Genomic DNA, 19,658 nt, shown 5'->3' on the forward strand with positions numbered 1-19,658 from the left:
ATGTTACATTCTCATTTTTGTCTTTGTTCTCCTGTGGCATGGTTTGGGTAGAAGAGCAGAAGAATAATGCCTGTAAATTTACTTTCGTTTTAATTTCGTAGTCTTGGTAAAGTTTTTAGATAAACGTGCACTGAAAATGTCCAAAATTTGAGTTGAAATGTTGTAGGTGATGTAGGCCGAAAGAACACAAGATTAAAAAGTAATACTACTGTCTGATTTTAATGTTCACTGTGTTTTATACAGTATCGGAAATTTTTGTTCACTTTGAACATTTTTACTAAAAAAAAATTTCAAATTGTATTGTGCAAAGAGATGTAATTTTTGGAGTACTTGAAATGCATTAATTAAAAGACTCGTTCAAAAATAAAATAGACCCCTGTTTACTGTCTGTAATGCGTGCTCTCTTTTTCAAATATTTCCATTTGTGTACGAACGTATACAGCTACAAATCTTTTTGCAAAATTACACCTGCAAGGGCATCAGATTTTATTAATAGTAAGGATGAGATGGGACTGATTTACTGCATCCTTGTGTGTTTTTTTTTATATTCTTTCATCATTTTTAAATTCTTCAGGGTAAAGAAGTGTGGTGTTACAAAAAAAGATTTTAGATTTATTTCATTCAGATGAACTGGTGGGACAAAGAAATCACAACGATGTAACCTTCGCTTGTTGCTCTGCCTCTCGAGTGGTTGGGCTACGAAGCTTTATCCTGAATTGGGTAACTTCCTACATATCGTTGACTTAACCTCACTCAGCTGTTTGATCAGTTGCTGAAGTGCTGGAGCTTTTGCATCATGTGAGTCCCCAACATCAGCACCACGAAGCCGCACATCGCTTCTCATCTCCTCTGTTTCCATCATGAGTACTTCAATCATCATGTACTACTTCATCTGAGGAACTTCTAATAGTGTGCATGTTCCTTAATACTTTATTTATGGGAATAAAGTGGGCTGAAGGAATTTTTATGCCCCTGCTCAGACGTTTGTATTTTCCTCAGTCCATGTGTTTGTCACAAACTTAATTTACTCTTTGCCTAAACATATTGATGACTTTTTCCTCACACGTGTGTTTGATGATGCAACAACCAGAGGAAAGCAGGCATTAGCACACACAGTGGAATGCTATTGATTTTCAATGTGGATTCTCAGCTGCAGTCGCTGATCGTGACATGAACAGTCACCCTAAACAAGTTCAGGTTCAATATTTTCTAAGTATTGCAGGCGGTTGAATTGCAGTGGATTTAAATTGTTACTACTGATGCTGTACTTTCCCACAACACTCTTCTAGCCGGTGTCACTGTGCCTTTAAATTATCTCCCTGCAGAGAGAACGCCACCACTGGTCAATATTCTACATTTAGAGTTTCAGCTCTGTGCAAGGAGCTGACGCCGCGGCCGATGAGCGACGTGCACCTTTTGTCTCCTTTCAGTGACAAAGCATGATTGTAATAGTGGCACCGGCCGGCTCAGTGTCCCCACAGACTGAATAGAGTGGCAGCTGGCCCCGAGCACTACAAAATAAGAAATGGAAATTCAATATAACCCCTAGTTCATTGTCCATGGCAATGCCCAGAAATTAGATTAGATTTTCAAGGAGATTTTTAGTTTGTATAGACTTGTGAAAACGTAATATCCGGCAAGAAATAATGCGACTGATCGTTACAATATACATTGTGTATATATATGTGTGTGTGTGTGTGTGTGTGTGTGTGTGTGTGTGTGTGTGTGTGTGTGTGTGTGTGTGTGTGTGTATACACACACACACACCAGCATTCCTCATATTGAACTTATTTGGTGTATCCATGTGATTTTACAAAGAGAAGGGGCCGATGCATTTTTCCAATCTCATTTCTCAGAAGTCTGTCCAGTGCTTCTTCAAAGCAAGCAGAATCAGAGTAAAGTCATCGCACATCATTGAAAGCCCCTTCTAGGTGAGAGACAAGAGGGGACAATCATTATTAAGCTACAAGTTAGTCTACACAACCTGATTTTCCTCTCTGCTCCATGTATGCATCATGCAATAAACATGTGTTTTGTATTTGGTCCATCAGGCCGGTGTCAGATGAACTCGTCCTGCAGCTAATCTCTAATTGGTCCGTCAGATACCTCTCCAAACCTGTTTGGTTCTCCTACTGGTCACTTTACATGGACTGGTCTGCACGTCGTCTCTTAATCTCACATGGCAGGAAGAGGGGGCTTGTGAACAGTGTCAGCAGTTGTGTGCCCCGCCCTTATGAGTTCCCCCTGTCTCTTGGCAGCTGTGTGGTCAAAGTGTGCCTCTGCTCAGCTGCTCCCAGTTCCTCATTGCTCAGTCTCTATACCAGTACATTAGCTCTTGGTTGGTTTGTCTTCAGTTATGTTGGGAGCTCTGTGCCAGTTGTCTTTGTCCTCGCCTGCTGTTAACTGCCTGTTATGTTGGACTGCTGCTTGAAAGATTGTTTTTTTTTTAATTCAATCATTGCAATGTTGCAAAGGACATTGCAAAGGACTTTTAACAATAAATAAATTAACTTTTTTATGGAGTCTGGAGGGGATCTTTGAGTTAAAGTTGTAATAATTTTACTTGTCACATTTTGCATTTTGGTATTCATGATTTTACTCAACTAAATGGTTGAATATTCTTCCACCGCTGACCAAGAGTGTGAAGAGTCTCGACAGGATGGCTATATGTTAAAAATCAAATCAGTCCCGACGTCCCACTGTGGCTCTTTGAGTAATCAGTGCACACAAGAAATATGTTCCAGCATGTTGTACTGAGCTGCCACTGAGAGGTGTAATCATAACAAGTAACAACCAATAATCCATCTGTGTTTTGTTCCAATTATAGCTGAAGGTGTTTAATCTTAGACCAACAAATACACTTGTCTGCTGGTGAGGTTTACTGCAATGTGTGTGTGTTCATGTCTGCCACACCTTCCTCTTTCACTTCATCACACAGGTCTTTATAACAATGTAAAGGACGTTAAACGATAAATAGGGTAATGATGTAAATGCTGAGATGGAAATTATATCAACAAACTTTAGTTTAACTGCAATTAAATATATGATGGAGTCTCATCTACTGAAGTTGAATATCTCGTCTGAACTTGATATTTGTAGAAACTTTAATGTAGACAAAACATCACAAAGTAAAATACAAATGTTAATAACGAACAAGAGGGGAGGATTTCTTGTGGTTTGCAAAAGAAGAAAACAATTATAAGTTAGAACAAAAGAGTGTCAAGTGAATATTTAGAAAGAATCATCACAACCACTTAAGTTGAAGGGAGCAAACGTTAAAGGAGACCGGCTATAATGTAAAACTATAAGTCCAGTACCAATTGTTAAATATAGCCAAATAAAGGGTCTAATATCTATAATACAGTATGTACAACACACACACACATATATATATATGTATGAACATTAATAACAATGTTAAGCAAACAGGACTGAGATTTCCATGTGTTTATGTAACATAAAATGTTAAATTGCAACAGAGACAGTCCAACATCGATGTGGACACTGACGTAGGAGGCCTGTCTTCAAAGATGGAAGAAGTTGAATGTCTTTTTAGTTTTTTAGCTCATCGTGATCATCTCGTATTTGTCCTTCAGACTGCTGTCATCGTCGTCTTCATCTTCCTCCTCCTCCTCCTCCTCCACGAGGGGTTTCTCTGGCGCTTCGCGGTGGTGGTGCACCTCGATGAACAGGTAGTAGATGACGGCTGCCACCACGCCCCCCACCATGGGCCCCGCCACGGGGATCCACCACCAGTTGTCTGCAGTGCTGCAAACAACAAAGTGTCGAAGCCCAGAGGCAGAAAGAGCAAAAATAAATCTCAGACCTCACACAGAGGCTACTGTAGTTCTGTGGCGCCATCACTGGATCATTCACAAGCATCGACTGCATGTGTGGAGCGCGTGTGACCTTATGTAACACTGTGGGTCACGTCAACAGCTCAGGTCGTCATCCGGGAACAGGATGACAATAGCCGCTGTCTCAACCTCTTGAAGTTAATTTGTTAAAAAATATGTATCTTTTTGTATAATATAAATCATAATTATACAAAATAACATCTACTTTAAGTTCAAACAAGTCGTCCATGACAATCAGGCAGCAACATCTATTTCTCTTCATCTCTCTCAAAATAAAGATTCATAATTTAAAATGTTAAAATGTAGCTGGATTACATTCCAATAGTCCACAGCTAACATGATATGCATATAATTTAAAGAAATACTTGACTTAATCTACAGCAATTATATATGTTGATAAAATAAGAAATATTCATGTGTACATATATGTATATATAATTCATCTGGGACACAAAAACAAATCTAGTTCTCATTTTTTCTCATTCTCTTCAGTAACATCTCATATGGCGGTGCTCGAATAAATACAAAAAAAAAAAAAAATGATGGTGTATTTAGACATAGTACTGCTAGTATTTGATTCGAAGGCAGATAAGAGAAATCACACATTCATTGTCGCATTACATCCTGATCTGTCTTCCTCTGCTGCAGTTACCTGAAGACCTCCATCCCCCATCCGGCTGCAGCGGTGAACAGTCGGGGTCCCAGGTCTCTGGCGGGGTTCAGGGGGTAGCCACAGTTCAGTCCCATAGACACACCGATGGCCATGATGATCAGGCCGATGGCCAGCGGCTGCACGCCTTTTGGAGCGCCGATGTTTTCACCATCAATAATAGCCAAGATGCACAGGACCAGCATGCCTGTCCCCACCACCTGCAGGCGTGGAACAACATTTGTTTGGTAAACTGCAGAGTTTAGGCAACACTGGACGATTAAGTCGAGTAATTCTGTTTATCTTGACTTGAGAGGTCTCTGTGCTTTCAGCTTTATACTTAACAAGCACAGGTTTTTTAACAATTACATTTTTTGCATCCAGCTTTACGTTCATGTACATTTAAGTCTGTATGTGACTATCTGTGTGTACGTATGTCTTTTATATTCATTTTTTAGATGAATAAAATGCTAACGTTAACCTGTTTATTGCATGATTCCTCCTCACTGAATCTAAAAGGTTCAAATCTCGATTTGAACTTCTATTAATTATTTTTGAATAGTTTAGTATTTAGAGGCAGAACTCTGTACAGCATCACTGTTACACAGATATTCAAAATGAAACATTAACATAAGCACAATCACGCTGATTAGAGTTTAATTACACTTATCTCAGTCGTTCACCTGATGTGGTTTTCAACAGTTTTAAGGTGGTAGACGTGTTATTTTTGGATCACTGCACCGACTAAAAAGGTGGAAAATGGTGTTAAGTATAGATTTGAACGTCCAGTGAATGCCAGGAAATGCCAGGAAAAGGGTCATTAGACCCAAAGCTGAAGCAAAAGAGAGGGTATTCTCACACTAAATGGGGCAATCAATTTTGCATTAGCTGCATTTGCCAGACTTGACAGAATTTAAAGGCTGAATGGGAGCGGCGGTGCACAATTTGTTCTGGAGGTCATTAGGTTAGAGCTCACCTGATCGATGAAGCCGCCGAGGACGGACAGGTGTCTCGCAGGGTAGGAAGCAAAAATGTGACCTGTCGCATTTATTCCCGTCACTGACAGAATCCCACTGGTGAAGTCCATGAACGCATCTGTGAGGAGTTGTCACCATTAGTGTCGCATTATCATGAATGTGTAGCTGAAATACTTTTACTGTGACAGCCGTGGCCAACTGGTGTGGCTTAATATGTAAGTGTGTAGGGATAAAGTTCAGGTGGATTCACCATAGTATAATCCAAAGACTGCAGCAGCTCCAGCGAAAGCACCAAGAAACTGAGCAATGACATAGAAGGGAAACTTCCAAATCTTCAGTTTGCCCAGGATCACCATGGCCAGAGACACAGCAGGGTTCACATGGCCCCCTGGGACGAAAGACAAAGCAGAGAGTGAAAGAGGGGTGCAGTGGGTGGAGGAGTCTGGCACGATGTCCTCTCCATCATTAGTGAGGCTGTCACATTTACGAGGGGCAGCAGAAGGAGAGCGGCCCCCGGGGCGGTGCTGGGTTTTGTTAGGCAAAGAGGAAGAACGATGGTCACATATTAGAAATTCAACCAATGCCTAAGTAAAACAAACCAAAAGGGAGCATTATTCTGTTCCTCTTTTTAATAAAACTACGCTCACAACCTCTTTTTTTTATTGAAACAAAAAAAAACATCTGTCATCTGCCAGTGATCTATCTCCATGAATTCGGTTTGGTCCTTTTGTTGTTAAATTGGAAGTAGCTGCTGCTCACATGAGTCGGGCCGTCTCGTTTGCTCTGATGACCATAGCTTGTGATCAATGGAGTTTGTAGGACATTTAGTGCCCAGGGTTATGTATGACCCCGGGAAGGCCGTGCCCCAACACTAACAAATCAATGGTCGGTACACTTTCATTGGTCTGGACAGAGAGCTGGCACGTCCTTGTTGACACTGGCTGGACAGGAAGTCATAAAGTAATATTATTACGAGCTGCAAGCCTCATGTTTGCATTACAACACACACATAGCTACTATTTCAGGTTAGTTGCATTGACGATGAATTATTTTAATGGAGTCTGTAGCGCTACACAGTAGATTAAATGCAGCAAAGAAGCTAAATATGCAAAAAAAAAAAAAAAAATCTATTAAAACTGATGATATTTCTTCAGTTGATTTGACAGGATGCCATTACCCAGCAGAGTAGAAACCTGATCATAACGACACCCAACAACAATTGTTAATTTAACTGCATTGCAGATGCATTCAATTCAAAGTTTCGTATCAAACTTGTGGGGAGTGGTGGCTTCTGTAGAATAAGGTCTCTTTGAGTGGAAACCACTTTTACCTGACACTCCACCGGCCACGTACGCCGCCATCATCAGTCCCACGGAGAAGCCGATGTGGACGGTGAGAGGCTCACCCAGGCTGTTCCGGCTGAGGACGGTCTGAGCGACTGAGCCACAGCCAAACAACTGACAAACAAGAGAGGAGGAGAACAGAGTTTCACTCACACCATAAAGGGACAAGTGGATCAGATCTGCAGATCAATGAGCACATCTCACAATATCTCAGACTTAACAACTTCGAAAGCAGATGTATTGTGTAAAATGCTCCAGATTGCAATTAGCGTGAGAATAAAAACACCATTTCATAAAACAAAATGCTACTTACAACCAAGACAAATGTCCCCAGGAATTCTGCCAGGAATTCCTTGAGAATTCCATGTTTGAGAGCACAGTGTTGCCTCATGCTTCTCTTGTGTTGTATTTCCATGTATAACTGTGCCAACTGCTGTTAAAACGACCAGATGTCCAGCAGTTTGAACCTCTGGAGTTGTCAAATCTCCACCTCTACCCGACCGCAGCCACTCAGAACAGACCATTGATCCACTGGTGAAACCATCACAATCCTCTTATCTGCCTTGTCGACACAAAGTTTCATGAGGTGTGATTTATATTTCATCTGCATTTCTCCATGTTTGTGTATGTCGTCAATGGACAAACAAGCCGCGTCTTTCAATAGTTTCTTGAGATGTATGAACATCATTTTATTTATTAATTATTTTAAGATTTACAGTTGAAAATGAACGCACACTGGAGAGGAATAACTTATGAACACATTAATGAATACAGGTAAATAAACCAGTTTATCTGCTGCATTGTAAAACGTCAGTTTGTCAGGTATTGTAGTAATAAATGTTGCCACAAGAGGTCAGACTTGACAACTGGAAAAATCATGAAATCACACCTGAGTTTGTTAAAGGGTTATGTTAAATTATGATATCAAGGATTCTTCCCAGTAAGTCCAACATTTCTTTCTACAGTCCAGAAATGACAGCATGTTGTTTTCATCACACGCCAGTCAATCAGAGCCAAAGTCATCCACGTTGTTCCCGTCGTCCTCCAAGGTCTTACTGAGAGGAGGTGATTTCCTCTTCCGCCTGTCAATGCACCGAAGTAAAATGACTCAAGTTAAAGAACAACTTGGTTTAAAGTCACACTGAATATGAAACGCAGAAACTCAGGGGCAGAGGGTGAGTGGTCACCTCATCTCGTTCCGCAGGGAACTCAGTTGGCCAAGAAGCTGCTCGTTGGCCTCGAGCTGCTCATCCACTTCTCTCTGCAGCTTCTTTTTCCCGTGTTCCAGACGCTCAATCTCCTCCTCCGCCTCGTCCATCTGTCTCTTCGCCGTCTTCAGCCTCTGAGTCAGCTGCAGAGTTCACAAAATTGAGATATGATGAGTCACGAGTCAAATCTGCAGCTCCTGACTACTTGAGAACTTAGTTTGTTCTTTGCCGTTAAAGACATTTCTACCTGGTCTCTCTGGGTCTGCAGGTTGACGTGCTCCTCGTCCGTCTGCATCTTCATCTCCTTCACCTTGCGCTCCAGCTTGCGGTTGGCTTGTTGCAGGCTGTTGTTGTCTCTGAGAGGAAAAAGCACCAAGAGATCACGTCGCTGCTGCAGCTTCCTGTAACTCAACACCTTCCTAGTGTGTTTCGGACCGGAGGTGCAACCACAGGGAAAGTGATATGAGTGGCTTCACTGCTCGACAGCCACCATCAGGTATCTGATGGGACCATTATCGAAAGTGTGTACCTTGCGCTTGAATACAAACTCATAAACGTTTATTGTTTAGTGATGAGACATAAAGGTCATTATTTCATGTGCAGACAGTCACCTCTCTTCGCCTTGCAACCTTTCCTCCAGTTCCTGGATGCGGCTGTTAAGTTTGGAGACGAGTGAATCCTGGTTGGTCCTCTGCGATCCTTCCAGATGAGTCACTCTGCTCCTCAGGTCTTTATTCTGACAGAAGACATGAAATAGAAGAATGTATTTCATTAGGTAAAATGTAAAGGTACCCAGTGGAGTGTTTGCGAAGGGGAGATGTCAAAGAATAGAAGGACACACAGTCCAGCTAATGGTTTTAAATATTCCACTCATCTACAAGAAATAACGTATGGTGCCAGAAAACTTGTAAACAGAAACTTTGTTTGTTGACAAGAACATTAAGATGACAGCAGAGAGTAATGATGCTGGATTATCTGTGCTGTTGAATGTCCTCCAGATCTGATGCCAGATGTCATGTCCCGTTCTCCCCAAGGTTATGTTTTTCTTATTTTCTGTTTAATTTTGCTATACTTAACTTCTGTCTCCTGTTTCAAAAACGCCCTGCCTTATCGTGTTTCCTGCCTGCGTGATCATATATGTGTACAGTAATCTAAGTGCCGCTCCTCCGGCAGCTGTGAATGAGGGGGTTACATCAGGATCTGCCGTGAAGCTTATGCCAAATGAAATATGCATATCATAAATCAAATTTCCATACTGGATTGTTCGAGGCCCGGGTTTCCATGGAGAGGATCCGATGTGGCGCCCCCTAATGGGAGCAGCCTAAGCAAGAACGATGACGGTGATATAAGGTATCAGATCGAAGATGGCCTCTTTTGTCAGTAAGTGGGCATTGATTTCTTTGTTTAAAAAGAATTAAAAAATAGACTTGTTTTCCAGGCATTGCATGGGGTCAAAGGTCAGTACCTGTCTCTCCAGGCTCATCTTGTCACACTCCAGGTCCTGCCTGACTGCTCTCTCCTGCATCAGCTCGCTCCTCATCTGATCCATCTGTCAAGGGAGGAGGGAAACTGTTTACCTTTCAGCAGTATGGAAACATAAACAAGTCTATTTACTAAAGTACTTTGCTTAAGTACAATTTTGAGATAATTTGACATTGTGACTTTTACTTCGCGACAATGATCTGACAGCCATACTAACGAGACACTGAACACATCAAGATTTTACATTATGAAGTCTCACGTGGAAACACACAACAAGGCCTGTGGATTATGTTGAGTGACGGGTCATTTCACGGCCATAAGCCGAGTGCCATGTGCCATGTACTCCCAGAGAGGACTGACTTCCAGAGAGGACTGACAGGTTGCGCAAAACTAGGCAACTCACACCAAAAACAATATATATTGATTAATAGCACTACTTGTAAGACGAAACAATCACTTTTTGTTCGGAGGTGAACTGTTCCTTTAAAGATTAGAACTGTGTTTCAAAGCCTTTTTGTCCTGTGACCTTGTCACGGTATGAGGGACTGCTTGTAGCTTTGTAGCTGTTTTATTTTGATAGTCTCTCTCCTCATGTGTCACATCTTGTTCTACTTCCTGCCTTTGTCTTTTTCCCGCCTGTTTTCTATCGCACCTGTGTTTCATTAGTGCATTAGTCCCTTGTGTATTTAGTCTGTCTGGTTTCCCTCAGCTCGGATGTCAGGCCTTCGTAGCTTTATTTGGATGCTCCAGCCTTGCTTTCAGTCTTTAGTGTTCTTCAATGTTTGGTGTCCATAGTTCTCGTGGATTAACTTCTGTTACTGGCCGGTTTTGGTCTCAAGCTGTAAGTCATTTTTTTTTGCCATGAGCTGATTTAATGAAATTCTCCCTCCTGCCTCTTCATCTCTTCATTTGAGTTTAGGTCTAAAGCTCTTAATCCCAGAGCTGTGACAGACCTCTTACAAAGAAGAGCCCCTTCCAAGAGATCAACTGAAGAGACATTTACCTTCTAAATTTCTCACATAGCTTCATTTCAATAAATGATTGTGACTGAAAGAGGTTAAATTATCCAATCTTTCATAAATATTAACATAAATGTGTTCATAGTTTTATATATATAGATATAGATATAGATAGATATATAGATAGATATGGATATATATATATAGATAGATATGGATGTTTATAAAATGTTGCTTTCACATTTAAGTTATCAGTATAAACAATTTGATAATGTCATATATAATATAATATGTATCACATGGATTTATTTTATACTTGTGTACATTTTTCTGATAACTTTTACTTAGTTCTTAGGATTTTTCATGCCAATTGTTAACCATAGAGCTAAATATGGGCTAGTATATGTGTCCTGTTTTCCATATTGACTGAAAACATAACATTATTAAAAATGAAAGGTTTTCAGCTCAACTCCTAAACTCAGAGGAAACGCGGTCTGGTCTGAGCTGCTATATCTGATCTAAAGGCTGCTTTCCTCTCTAATAACATACAGAGGCCCAGTGAAGGCAGGGGGGCTGGGGGGGGAGTGTGAATAGCTGCTCACAATAGTTTGCTGCTTTTTTGTCTTTGCACTGTGTCTTTTTGTGTCAATTAGTCTGCACCACATTGCTCCCATGAATGGTGGCCTACTTCACAGGCAGTCTGAGGACGAGAGGCTCTTGTGACGACATCGGACAGGAAGGAACGTAGAGGAAGTCTGTGCGGTCCGTTCGGTCATGTTTCGGGGCTGTTGCAAAGTGAGCGTTCTGAAATCTGAGCACTCAGCCCAAAATCTGTTTTTGATTTGAACAGATGCAGGGCTGAACTGTTGAGGGAAACAAGAGCGAGGGAGGGAACCTGCCTGCTCTTTGGTTTTGTCTAATCGTTCCATCAGGCGGTCGGCACTGGTGCGCTCATCATTCAGATCCTCCTCTAGTTGGCTGATGCGTCCCTGAGAGAAGAGAAACACATCAAACTGTTTATGTACAGCAGATGACATGATGAATCCATGAATTGAGCCTTTGGACAGAAAACAGACTTTCTTTTTCCAAAAAAAAAAAAAAATGGCTGATACAACATGAAGCAGGCTGTGGAAATAAGTGCAGCGAGACCAAAACAATAACATCAGTGTTTGTCTCTGGGAACGCAGGAAGAGTGAAAGACGATTCCTGAGAACACCCAGACAGGTCGGATAACTTTGTACTGTAAACATGAGCTTCCTCGGTCGATGCGCAGTGTCAACAGTGATCACGCCGGAGTCGCCGTGTCATGTTTTGTCATCAGCAAGACAAACAGCGCTAAGCTGTGAGATGTGTGTCGCTACGGCTCTTTTCACCACCCTTAAAGTTCACAGGAAAAAGTGAGTGCAAATACTGGCACCTGAACCTATTCAAAGATACTGATGAACTGAAGCCTGTTGGACAAAGTGCTCTCAAGACACTGAGCACAGTTCCTCATGGAAAGCTCCGGATGATCTACTGTAAATATATTTGCATTTCAGTGGCACAGGTTAGCCCTCAGGAAGACAATTTGTCAGATTCAGGTTGTTTTCACCTCGCGAGTCTGTGTGTGTCTTCAGATTTTGTGACAGCGATAGCATCACAACCGTGCAAGATGGAGTCAGTAAACATAAGTGTATGGTTGAGATTAATATGAAGGTTGGCTTCACCTATTATTCGGATGCCTGTTTGTGCTCTGACAGCATTTTAAAGAGGTACTTTGCTGATTATGCCTTATGTTCAGTTTACTGGTCATGGTTATTACTCAACCTGTGGAAATAGGTGTGTAGTGTCCTCTGTGACATTGGTTGAGAGGTCAGTTTGGACTTAGATACCACAGATTATTTTTAAAAAAAATGATGTGTGATGAAAGATACGATTAAGGATCCAGTGTTCTCTAGGAACTTAAAGTCAAACTATCTCTGTCTTTTCTTATTTTTTCTCTGGACTGTCCCTCAACATTATGGAAGTGCAACAGTAAATCTCTGGAGTCCACCTTTCATTCCCTAAATTGCTGACACATTTACCTCCATGAGTTTGATCTGGCGCTCTCGCTCTCCCACTGCGGCTGCGTTCCTCTCCTCCAGCTCCTCCGCCTTCTGCTCCAGCTGCCGGCCCCTCAGCTGGGCCTCCTGCTGCTCCCTGCGACAGCGCCGCAGTTCCTCCTCCAGAGGAAGCAGCTGAACTCATAACGGACCACAGAACAAACACACACTGTAAGATAAGGTAACATGCAGCATTTGCTACGGTCTGTCAGTCTAACATTTGTGCATTCTTCTTACACATCTGGGACGACTTTGTTTGGATGTTTCTGTTTAATCACACACCCGCATTATAATTGAAAATAGTTTTACGATCCATTAACACCTAATCAGATGAAACATACCTAAACTCCTTTTCATTCTAGTGTTGACGTTTTATTTTATTGGTGACTCAGACAGTTGAACCCACATGCTGGTGAACCAGAGAGACAATGAGTACCACACCTCTTCCTGAAGCTTTTTGGCTGCCTGACGGAATTTCTCCAGCTCTACTCCCTTTTCCTGCAGCTGTCTCCGCAGCTCGTCCAACTCCCTTTGACTCTTCTCTCGGGCCTCATCAACCTGGTCCTGAAGTACATCTGTAGACGCCTCGCACTCCTCCATAATGCTATTCATCTGAGATGAACAAAGTGTTTCTACAGTGAGATAGGTGGATGTCTTTGGCTATATGGACACAACTGTCCAACCACAATAAATCAGCTGCTTGTGCTGACCTCATGTGACTTCAGGGTTGAGATGACTGATTCAAATAAATGCCTAATAAGTAGTCCAGGTACACCTCTCACCTTCCTCTGCAGTTGCTCCACGGTCCTGTCTTGCAGTCTCCTCTCATCCTCCAGCTCAGTCTTTGTCTTCCACAGCTCCTCTATTTGTTTCCTCTCGTCCTTGAGTTTCTCCTTCAGGTCTCTGTGCTCATGGTTTAGCTTTGTCAGCTTACTCTGGCGCAGGAAAAACAAAGGAAATGAGTTACTAAGCTAAAAAGTCAGTTTAAAGTGTGGAAATGTGTGAAGAGACCGGATCCATGCACCGACGTAAAAAGTAGTTGTATGTGATGTCATCACGAGGATACCACCAAACGGTTTCTCTGAAGCTAACCGCTAACTGGCGTTACCTGCACGTCCTCCAAGCGAGTGAGCAGCAACTGGTTGGACTGACTCATGTCCTCCTCATTCCTCCTCACATCCGTCAGCGATTCCTCAAGCTGCTGCTTTTCCCTCTAGGGAACAAGGAAAACATTGGCATGTCCACAGACGATGGCAAAATATAGAGAACTTCTATGAATAAACTGTAGTAAATGAGTTGTCCCACCTCCAGCTGCTTTGCTCTCTGCTCCAACTGCCTTTCTGTGGCTTTGGCCTCATGCAATGTCAGACTCAGCTGATCCACATTGTTGTTCAGCGCCTGCACCTTTCCTCTCAGCTGATCTCTGTCCTGGCTCATCTCCTTCAACTGCACCTTAGCTGTGCCTCTCTCCTCCTCTGCTTCGACCTTCTCTTGACCCAGCAGAGCGCTGCTCTGTGAGACAGGACAGAGGAGTAAATTATGAAACGTTTGAAATGTTTTAGCTTTTAGAAATAAAAAGAAATAATAGAGATCCCGGTCTTCACTATTACCTCTTTCGCCATGTCTAAATCCCTGAGCAGCTTTTCAAGCTCATTTTCATATTCATCCTTGAGAGCGCTCATGTACGCGTCATGCGTCTCCACCTCCTCTTTGAGCGCGCCCTTCAGGGCGCTGAGCTCCCTCTCCCTGCAGTGCAGCACCTCCTCCTGCTCTTCCTTCACCTGTAGCATCTCCTGAAAGTCCACACGCAGCTGCGCCATATCCTGACGGACATCCATCAAGACACTACGTCACTACCTCGAGTCCAGTGAAGGAGCTTTACAGCTGTTGTTGATTTGTGCGGTTCAATTTACCTCCAGAATGACTTCTCTTTCGGTATTTATCACCTCGACCTTCTTGGCTTGATCCAGCTCATCGTGCATCTCAGAGAGCTGCTGCTGAAGGTCTTTCATCTCTGTCTTAGATCTCTCTCTCTCTGCCTTCATCTGTGTCAGCCTTACAAAGTGCACACATATGCATGAAAGACAGTAATATGACAGATATCATATTATAGATCAAAAACATAAGCCTCCTTCCTATGCTTCAAAGTTCTAGAAAGGTGCATGAGGAATAACAAAAAGGTATATCTGCACACTCAATCTATTTGGCCCTGCTAGTCAAATGACCTCCATCAAATCATACATCAGTTCCCTTGAATGACCTTCAAGTATTAGCAGAAGCTTCGTTAAAGAGAGTAACAAAGCATTGGTGTATTATATCTAGTTCTGCGTCTAAAAACTGTTTAATTTGCTATCCTTGAAAAATGTGATACATTGTTTTATGCAACACCAGAATTATTTAATTCAACAACAAAACCACTCTCATGTCTGCATGCTTAGCTTAGCATAAAGGCTGGACACAATGGGAAACCACAAGCTAACAATAAAAAGATCCTCCTACCAGTACATCTAAAGCTCAGTTGTTTACAGTGTATGATCAGTTGTTTAATCCACACACAACTTGTGCTGGATTATTTCAGGAGTAGTGACTTCCTGAAGCCAACCAATTGCGAGCCAATAGCAGGCTAGTCTTTACTAAATGAAATTTGGGGGATTCTTCTTTCTTTATGGAAGCCCTCGTTCAGCTTATAAGACTTGCATATTTTGACACAGCAGTTTTCATTTTAAACTTTGTGAACGACCCGAAGGTCAGATCCTTACTCCTGTTTGGTGGACTGGAGAGCGGCCTCGATCTCAGCCAGCCGGTCGCTGAGTTTGTAAAGCTCATCCTGACTTCTGGCCAACTCTTCCTGAAGTTTCTTCTTCTCCGTCCTGGCCTTTTCACAAGCCTTAGCGAGAGTCTTTTCATTCTGCACAACAAAACATCATCATCCGTCACCGGGACAGGAAGTGAATGAGAGGTGAATCAGCAGGATGGGACTGCGCTGACCTTAATCTCTGTTTCCAGTTTTTGCTTTAATTCAGACACTTCCTTCTCCAGCGCTGCTTGTCTCTGCTGCAAAAGCTTCACCTCAGCTGCATAATCCTACATGTTTGAAAAAGGAGACACCAAACATCATCGTTAGCTTCCGACGGCTCATTCCAACACATAGTTCCTCCTCCTCCACACGTTGAGCAGCTTTCCACTTGACCTTTTTGACTTTTTCAAGAATCACGGTGACTTTCTTCTGAGTGGTGAAGTCATCATCAGCTGTCCTGAGAAGCAATACAAATAAATCACAAAAACTCTTAATAGTACGAACATGGTGTGATGATAACATCTGATTTTGTCAGTTGCTATACAAAGACCTGGCAGTGGTGTGACCCACCAAAGGCACACAAAAAAGAGAATACCACTGCTTCAGCATATGTTTGAGAGAAAGCCTCTGATGGATCATAACAACTTTCCATGCAAAGTTATTTTATCAGTGGAAACAAGAACATGCTCTGCATTCCTGACTGCTGCGTGAGCTCACACAGCTGGAGCAGAGCGCCGTTATCTGACTGCGCTACACGATCACAACTACAGCTAATCACCAAAAGATGGCTGAAGGTTTTTTATTGGAACTTGCTTAACTTTTCATTGGAAACTGCAACTGCAAAATCATTTATTTGTCCGTTTTAAAGGAATAATTGGAATTTTTTTGCATCACGCTTATTTGGCTTCAATGCTGAGAGTTAAATGAGTGATTGATAGACTTTCATATCTGTGCAAAAACGTCAAACTACCACCAGTTAGCGTTGCTTAGCACAGAGTTTGGGCATGAGGAGAAACAGCAAAGCTGGCTCAACCCAAAGGTAACAAAATTTGCCTTCCAGCACATCTAAAGCGAACCAATTAACAGGTTATATCTTCTTTATTTGAATCCTGATAGTTACTGTGCCTGGCCAAGAAATATTTTTAAACATAACTCCTAGTTATATGTATAAACAAAGACAATAAAACATGTTAACTAGTGAGGTTTGGAGGCAGTGGTATGTTAATCTTGGAACACAGTCTTTTTAAAAAGCTAATTTTATTTAACTGATTATTTAGCATTTTGTTAAATGTTGCACTGATGGATTGCTTCGCCTTGTATAAAACCCTTTGAATTGTCTCTGTTTAAAAGGTGAACTACAATACTCTCACATGATATTAGCTTCTGGCTCTCAGCGATAAATTAACTTTTTTTTCCACCTTCCTTTCACTTCCAATTTCCTTTAACTAAATGAGCTCGGGGCTCAGGGTCACTTACCCGTCCTTGAGGTAAGTGAACAGCATGTGTTTTGCTGCGTCTTCAGGTGGGTCGACTGAGAGTTCTTGCTGTCCTTTCAGAAGATCAGGAGTCACCTGGTTAGGAGATATACTACAAATAAATACACACTTTCAAATGACAACTGTGCTTTGGCACAGTTGTCATTTGGCACAGCTCTCTTTTACCTGTGTTTCTCTTTCATCTGATTCATCAGTCTGGTCACTAAAAGACCGGAAGAAGGAAGGTTTGTCTGCTCTATGAAGTGATTTATCAGCATGTGGAGACATGGTCTCGTTTCCATGAGGTCCTTTAAGCAGTGGGTTGGGCTTGTTCTCCTCCCTTGGCGTAGGTGCTTCTCCACTGAGGAGTCGGGCCCTGGCTGAACCCGCAGGATATATCCCACCTGGGGTCTCGCCCCTGACGCCCTTCAGAGACGAGGCTCTGCTGGAGGAAGAGGATGAGGACGAGGAGTCACAGTTTCGACTGCTGTCCACGCTGCGTGACCTTCGACACTGCTCTGGTTGCAACCTGTTCCTTGGGCCTCCCCTTCCCCTCCTCTGGCTGCTGTTGAATTGGCTTATTAGCTTCCCAACAGATATGAAGGAGTCTGTGTCCACTGAGTTTGGGGACTTAGCAGGGACTTGGCTACCTGAAAGAGGTGTCTTGTTCACGGCCACCTCACTCTGGTCTTCCACCGGGCCCTCGGCAGGCAGAGGGATCTTGTTTTTCTTCACATTAGCAATCTCAGGATGAACGCCGGCTTTTAGCTGTCCAGGTTGAGCAACTGAAGCTGTTGAAGGAAGGACTACGTTCATGTTATTACTTTCAGGGTCGTAAGGTCTTAGAATCTCTGGGTGTTTCTGAAAATGAAATGCAGAGGAGGGAGAGTGTCTTTCATCCACAGACCTCCTCACCACGCCAGGATTGTACCCAGCTTGGTGAGTGATAACTGAGACGTCCCGGTGGATCTCCTGGCCAGAACTGTTCAGAACCACGTAGGGTTGACCTTTAATCCCTTGGATCTGCACCCTGACACCAAACATGCTGTCCTGGCTGCCTCTGGCGCTGTGTTGCTGCATGTAGCTCCTCTGCATCCTGACATCCGGAGACCCGCTCAGCCGGTGCGACTCCATCGTGACTCTTTTGGATTAACAGATGAACTGGTGAGAAGAAGAAGAAGAAGAAGAAGAAGAAAAAATGTTAAAAAGGACACTGAAGGAGACTGACTCTGCATGGGAATCGAAGAATGACGCATCAGCTTGGTCAAGCGGAGGTTGATGTTTACACAACATTGCAGGGTCAGAACCACACTGGGACACAATGACAGACGTGCAGGGAGCTCCTCACACAGCTGCACTCAGCCAATATAAAGAGAATAAATGGACGCTGACAAGAGCCTGATATTGCTGTGCAATGAAAACAGCTCCTCCTGTGTGCTCATGACAGTGTACTATTGTACGACTGCATGACGACTACAACTGGCCGGGGTCTCCAAGGTGTCGTCACCCACTTCATGGTATGACACTTGAGGAAAATGTTTGTCAACAAATATGTTACTGTGTGGCTGAAACACAAGAACACAGGAGGCATTGTGCAGAAGACAAAACGGTTTCTTCTTAAGAGCACCATCCCGAGTATGGTCGCTTCTTTTAATAACACAACGGCTCATTTATATTAGGTTGTACATTCAGAAAAAAATACAAGTACCACTTTTTAATAAGACACAGTTTACAAAGGGCTCTGTGATTGCTTTAATAATGATAATGCTTGATTGACGAATGCTTCATAAGTTTAGTTGAAAATGAACAAGAATAACTTTTGGGTTGCCTTGACGTGGTAAATAGTCCTTCATTTTGATTGCCTCTCAACAGCTCTCAGCATGGTAAAGGGTCAAAGGTAACAGTTAAGTTACTTTTAACAGTGTAAACTACAGCAAAAGTGCTGGCAGAGGTAAGACTATGGGTACAAGTCAAGAAAGAACGAAGAAGCTCGGATTACAACAGAGAAAGATGACTCACCTTTATCTTTACAAAACAAGTGGTTTGCTGCCATAATAATGCTCTGAATAACTAATATAACAACACATGTGGATTTTGTGCGAGCTTATAACTGTTCCATGACACATTTGACAATTATTTAGAAACTATTAATAGCACGATTAACTGCAATTAACAACACCTTAGAAAACTTTTTATGAAGTGCCTTTTTTTTTTTTTTTTTTAAAGAAATACATATTTGTCCAAATGAAGTCCCTTCGCATTGTGTTCAATATATTATTGTATATGGGGATTATTATTTTTTTGCATCAACCTTTTTTCTCTTTTTTTAAGCTTATTTGTTCCAGTTTCACTGTTAATGAGGGAATCCCCTCCAGGTGACGTTAGACTAAGAACAAGTAACTGCGGATCTGCGTTTATTCGGTTTTACGTGATAAATTTCACCGTAACGGTAAACTACACAGTTTGTAAAAACGTACAACGTTAAGTTAGGTTACATCGAGGAAACGTCCATCAAAAAGTCTATCACAACTTTAGGTGGAGTCTGACAGATGAAGAAAGATGGAAAAAAAAAAACCTCAGCAGCCGACATGAAGAGGACCCTGAACTCACCACGGAGCCCCGCAGAGACGCTGCACGTCGCCGTAGAAACAGTTTCACGTTATTTTAAGGAAACATGCGTTATTATAACGGCATCGATCCGAGCTGAAACTTACCCGCTGAGTCTGGAGTGTTGGACAGTCCTCGTCCTCTTCCTCCTCTTCCTCCTCTGTCCGCTCACACTGCCCTGCCTCCGCCCGTGTCCCGCTCTGAGGGGCGTTCATGGCCCGCT

At 42.5% G+C, this 19,658-nt stretch overlaps 2 protein-coding genes across 3 annotated transcripts; both read right to left on the reverse strand.

Annotated features, from left to right (window-relative positions):
* Positions 1-3,529: 3,529 nt before the first annotated feature.
* On the reverse strand, positions 3,530-7,241 carry LOC137803880 (aquaporin-9-like). Its single transcript, XM_068602702.1, has 6 exons — positions 7,140-7,241; positions 6,814-6,940; positions 5,734-5,871; positions 5,483-5,601; positions 4,510-4,727; positions 3,530-3,768 (listed from the first exon to the last, which is right to left on the reverse strand). Exons 1-6 carry the CDS (start codon positions 7,239-7,241, stop codon positions 3,561-3,563), a joined length of 912 nt encoding a protein of 303 aa, XP_068458803.1. The 3' UTR covers positions 3,530-3,560.
* Positions 7,242-7,544: 303 nt separating this feature from the next.
* Positions 7,545-19,648, reverse strand: LOC137804668 (cingulin-like protein 1). Of its 2 annotated transcripts, none has more exons than XM_068604059.1 (19): positions 19,543-19,648; positions 17,015-17,989; positions 16,830-16,897; positions 15,747-15,810; positions 15,545-15,640; positions 15,316-15,464; positions 14,470-14,611; positions 14,167-14,379; positions 13,862-14,068; positions 13,665-13,769; positions 13,339-13,491; positions 12,998-13,168; positions 12,539-12,691; positions 11,375-11,464; positions 9,500-9,583; positions 8,646-8,770; positions 8,282-8,390; positions 8,014-8,177; positions 7,545-7,908 (listed from the first exon to the last, which is right to left on the reverse strand). In XM_068604059.1, exons 2-19 carry the CDS (start codon positions 17,960-17,962, stop codon positions 7,830-7,832), a joined length of 3,120 nt encoding a protein of 1,039 aa, XP_068460160.1. In that variant the 5' UTR covers positions 17,963-17,989; positions 19,543-19,648; the 3' UTR covers positions 7,545-7,829. The 2 variants fall into 2 exon arrangements, with proteins under 2 accessions (XP_068460160.1, XP_068460159.1); XM_068604058.1 differs by having other exon boundaries at positions 16,830-16,924.
* Positions 19,649-19,658: the final 10 nt, after the last annotated feature.

Source organism: Clinocottus analis, unplaced genomic scaffold, assembly GCF_023055335.1.
Source record: "Clinocottus analis isolate CAN_PGR_092001 unplaced genomic scaffold, fCliAna1.0.p SCAF_6, whole genome shotgun sequence".
In the NCBI taxonomy this organism is placed as follows: Eukaryota; Metazoa; Chordata; class Actinopteri; order Perciformes; family Cottidae; genus Clinocottus; species Clinocottus analis.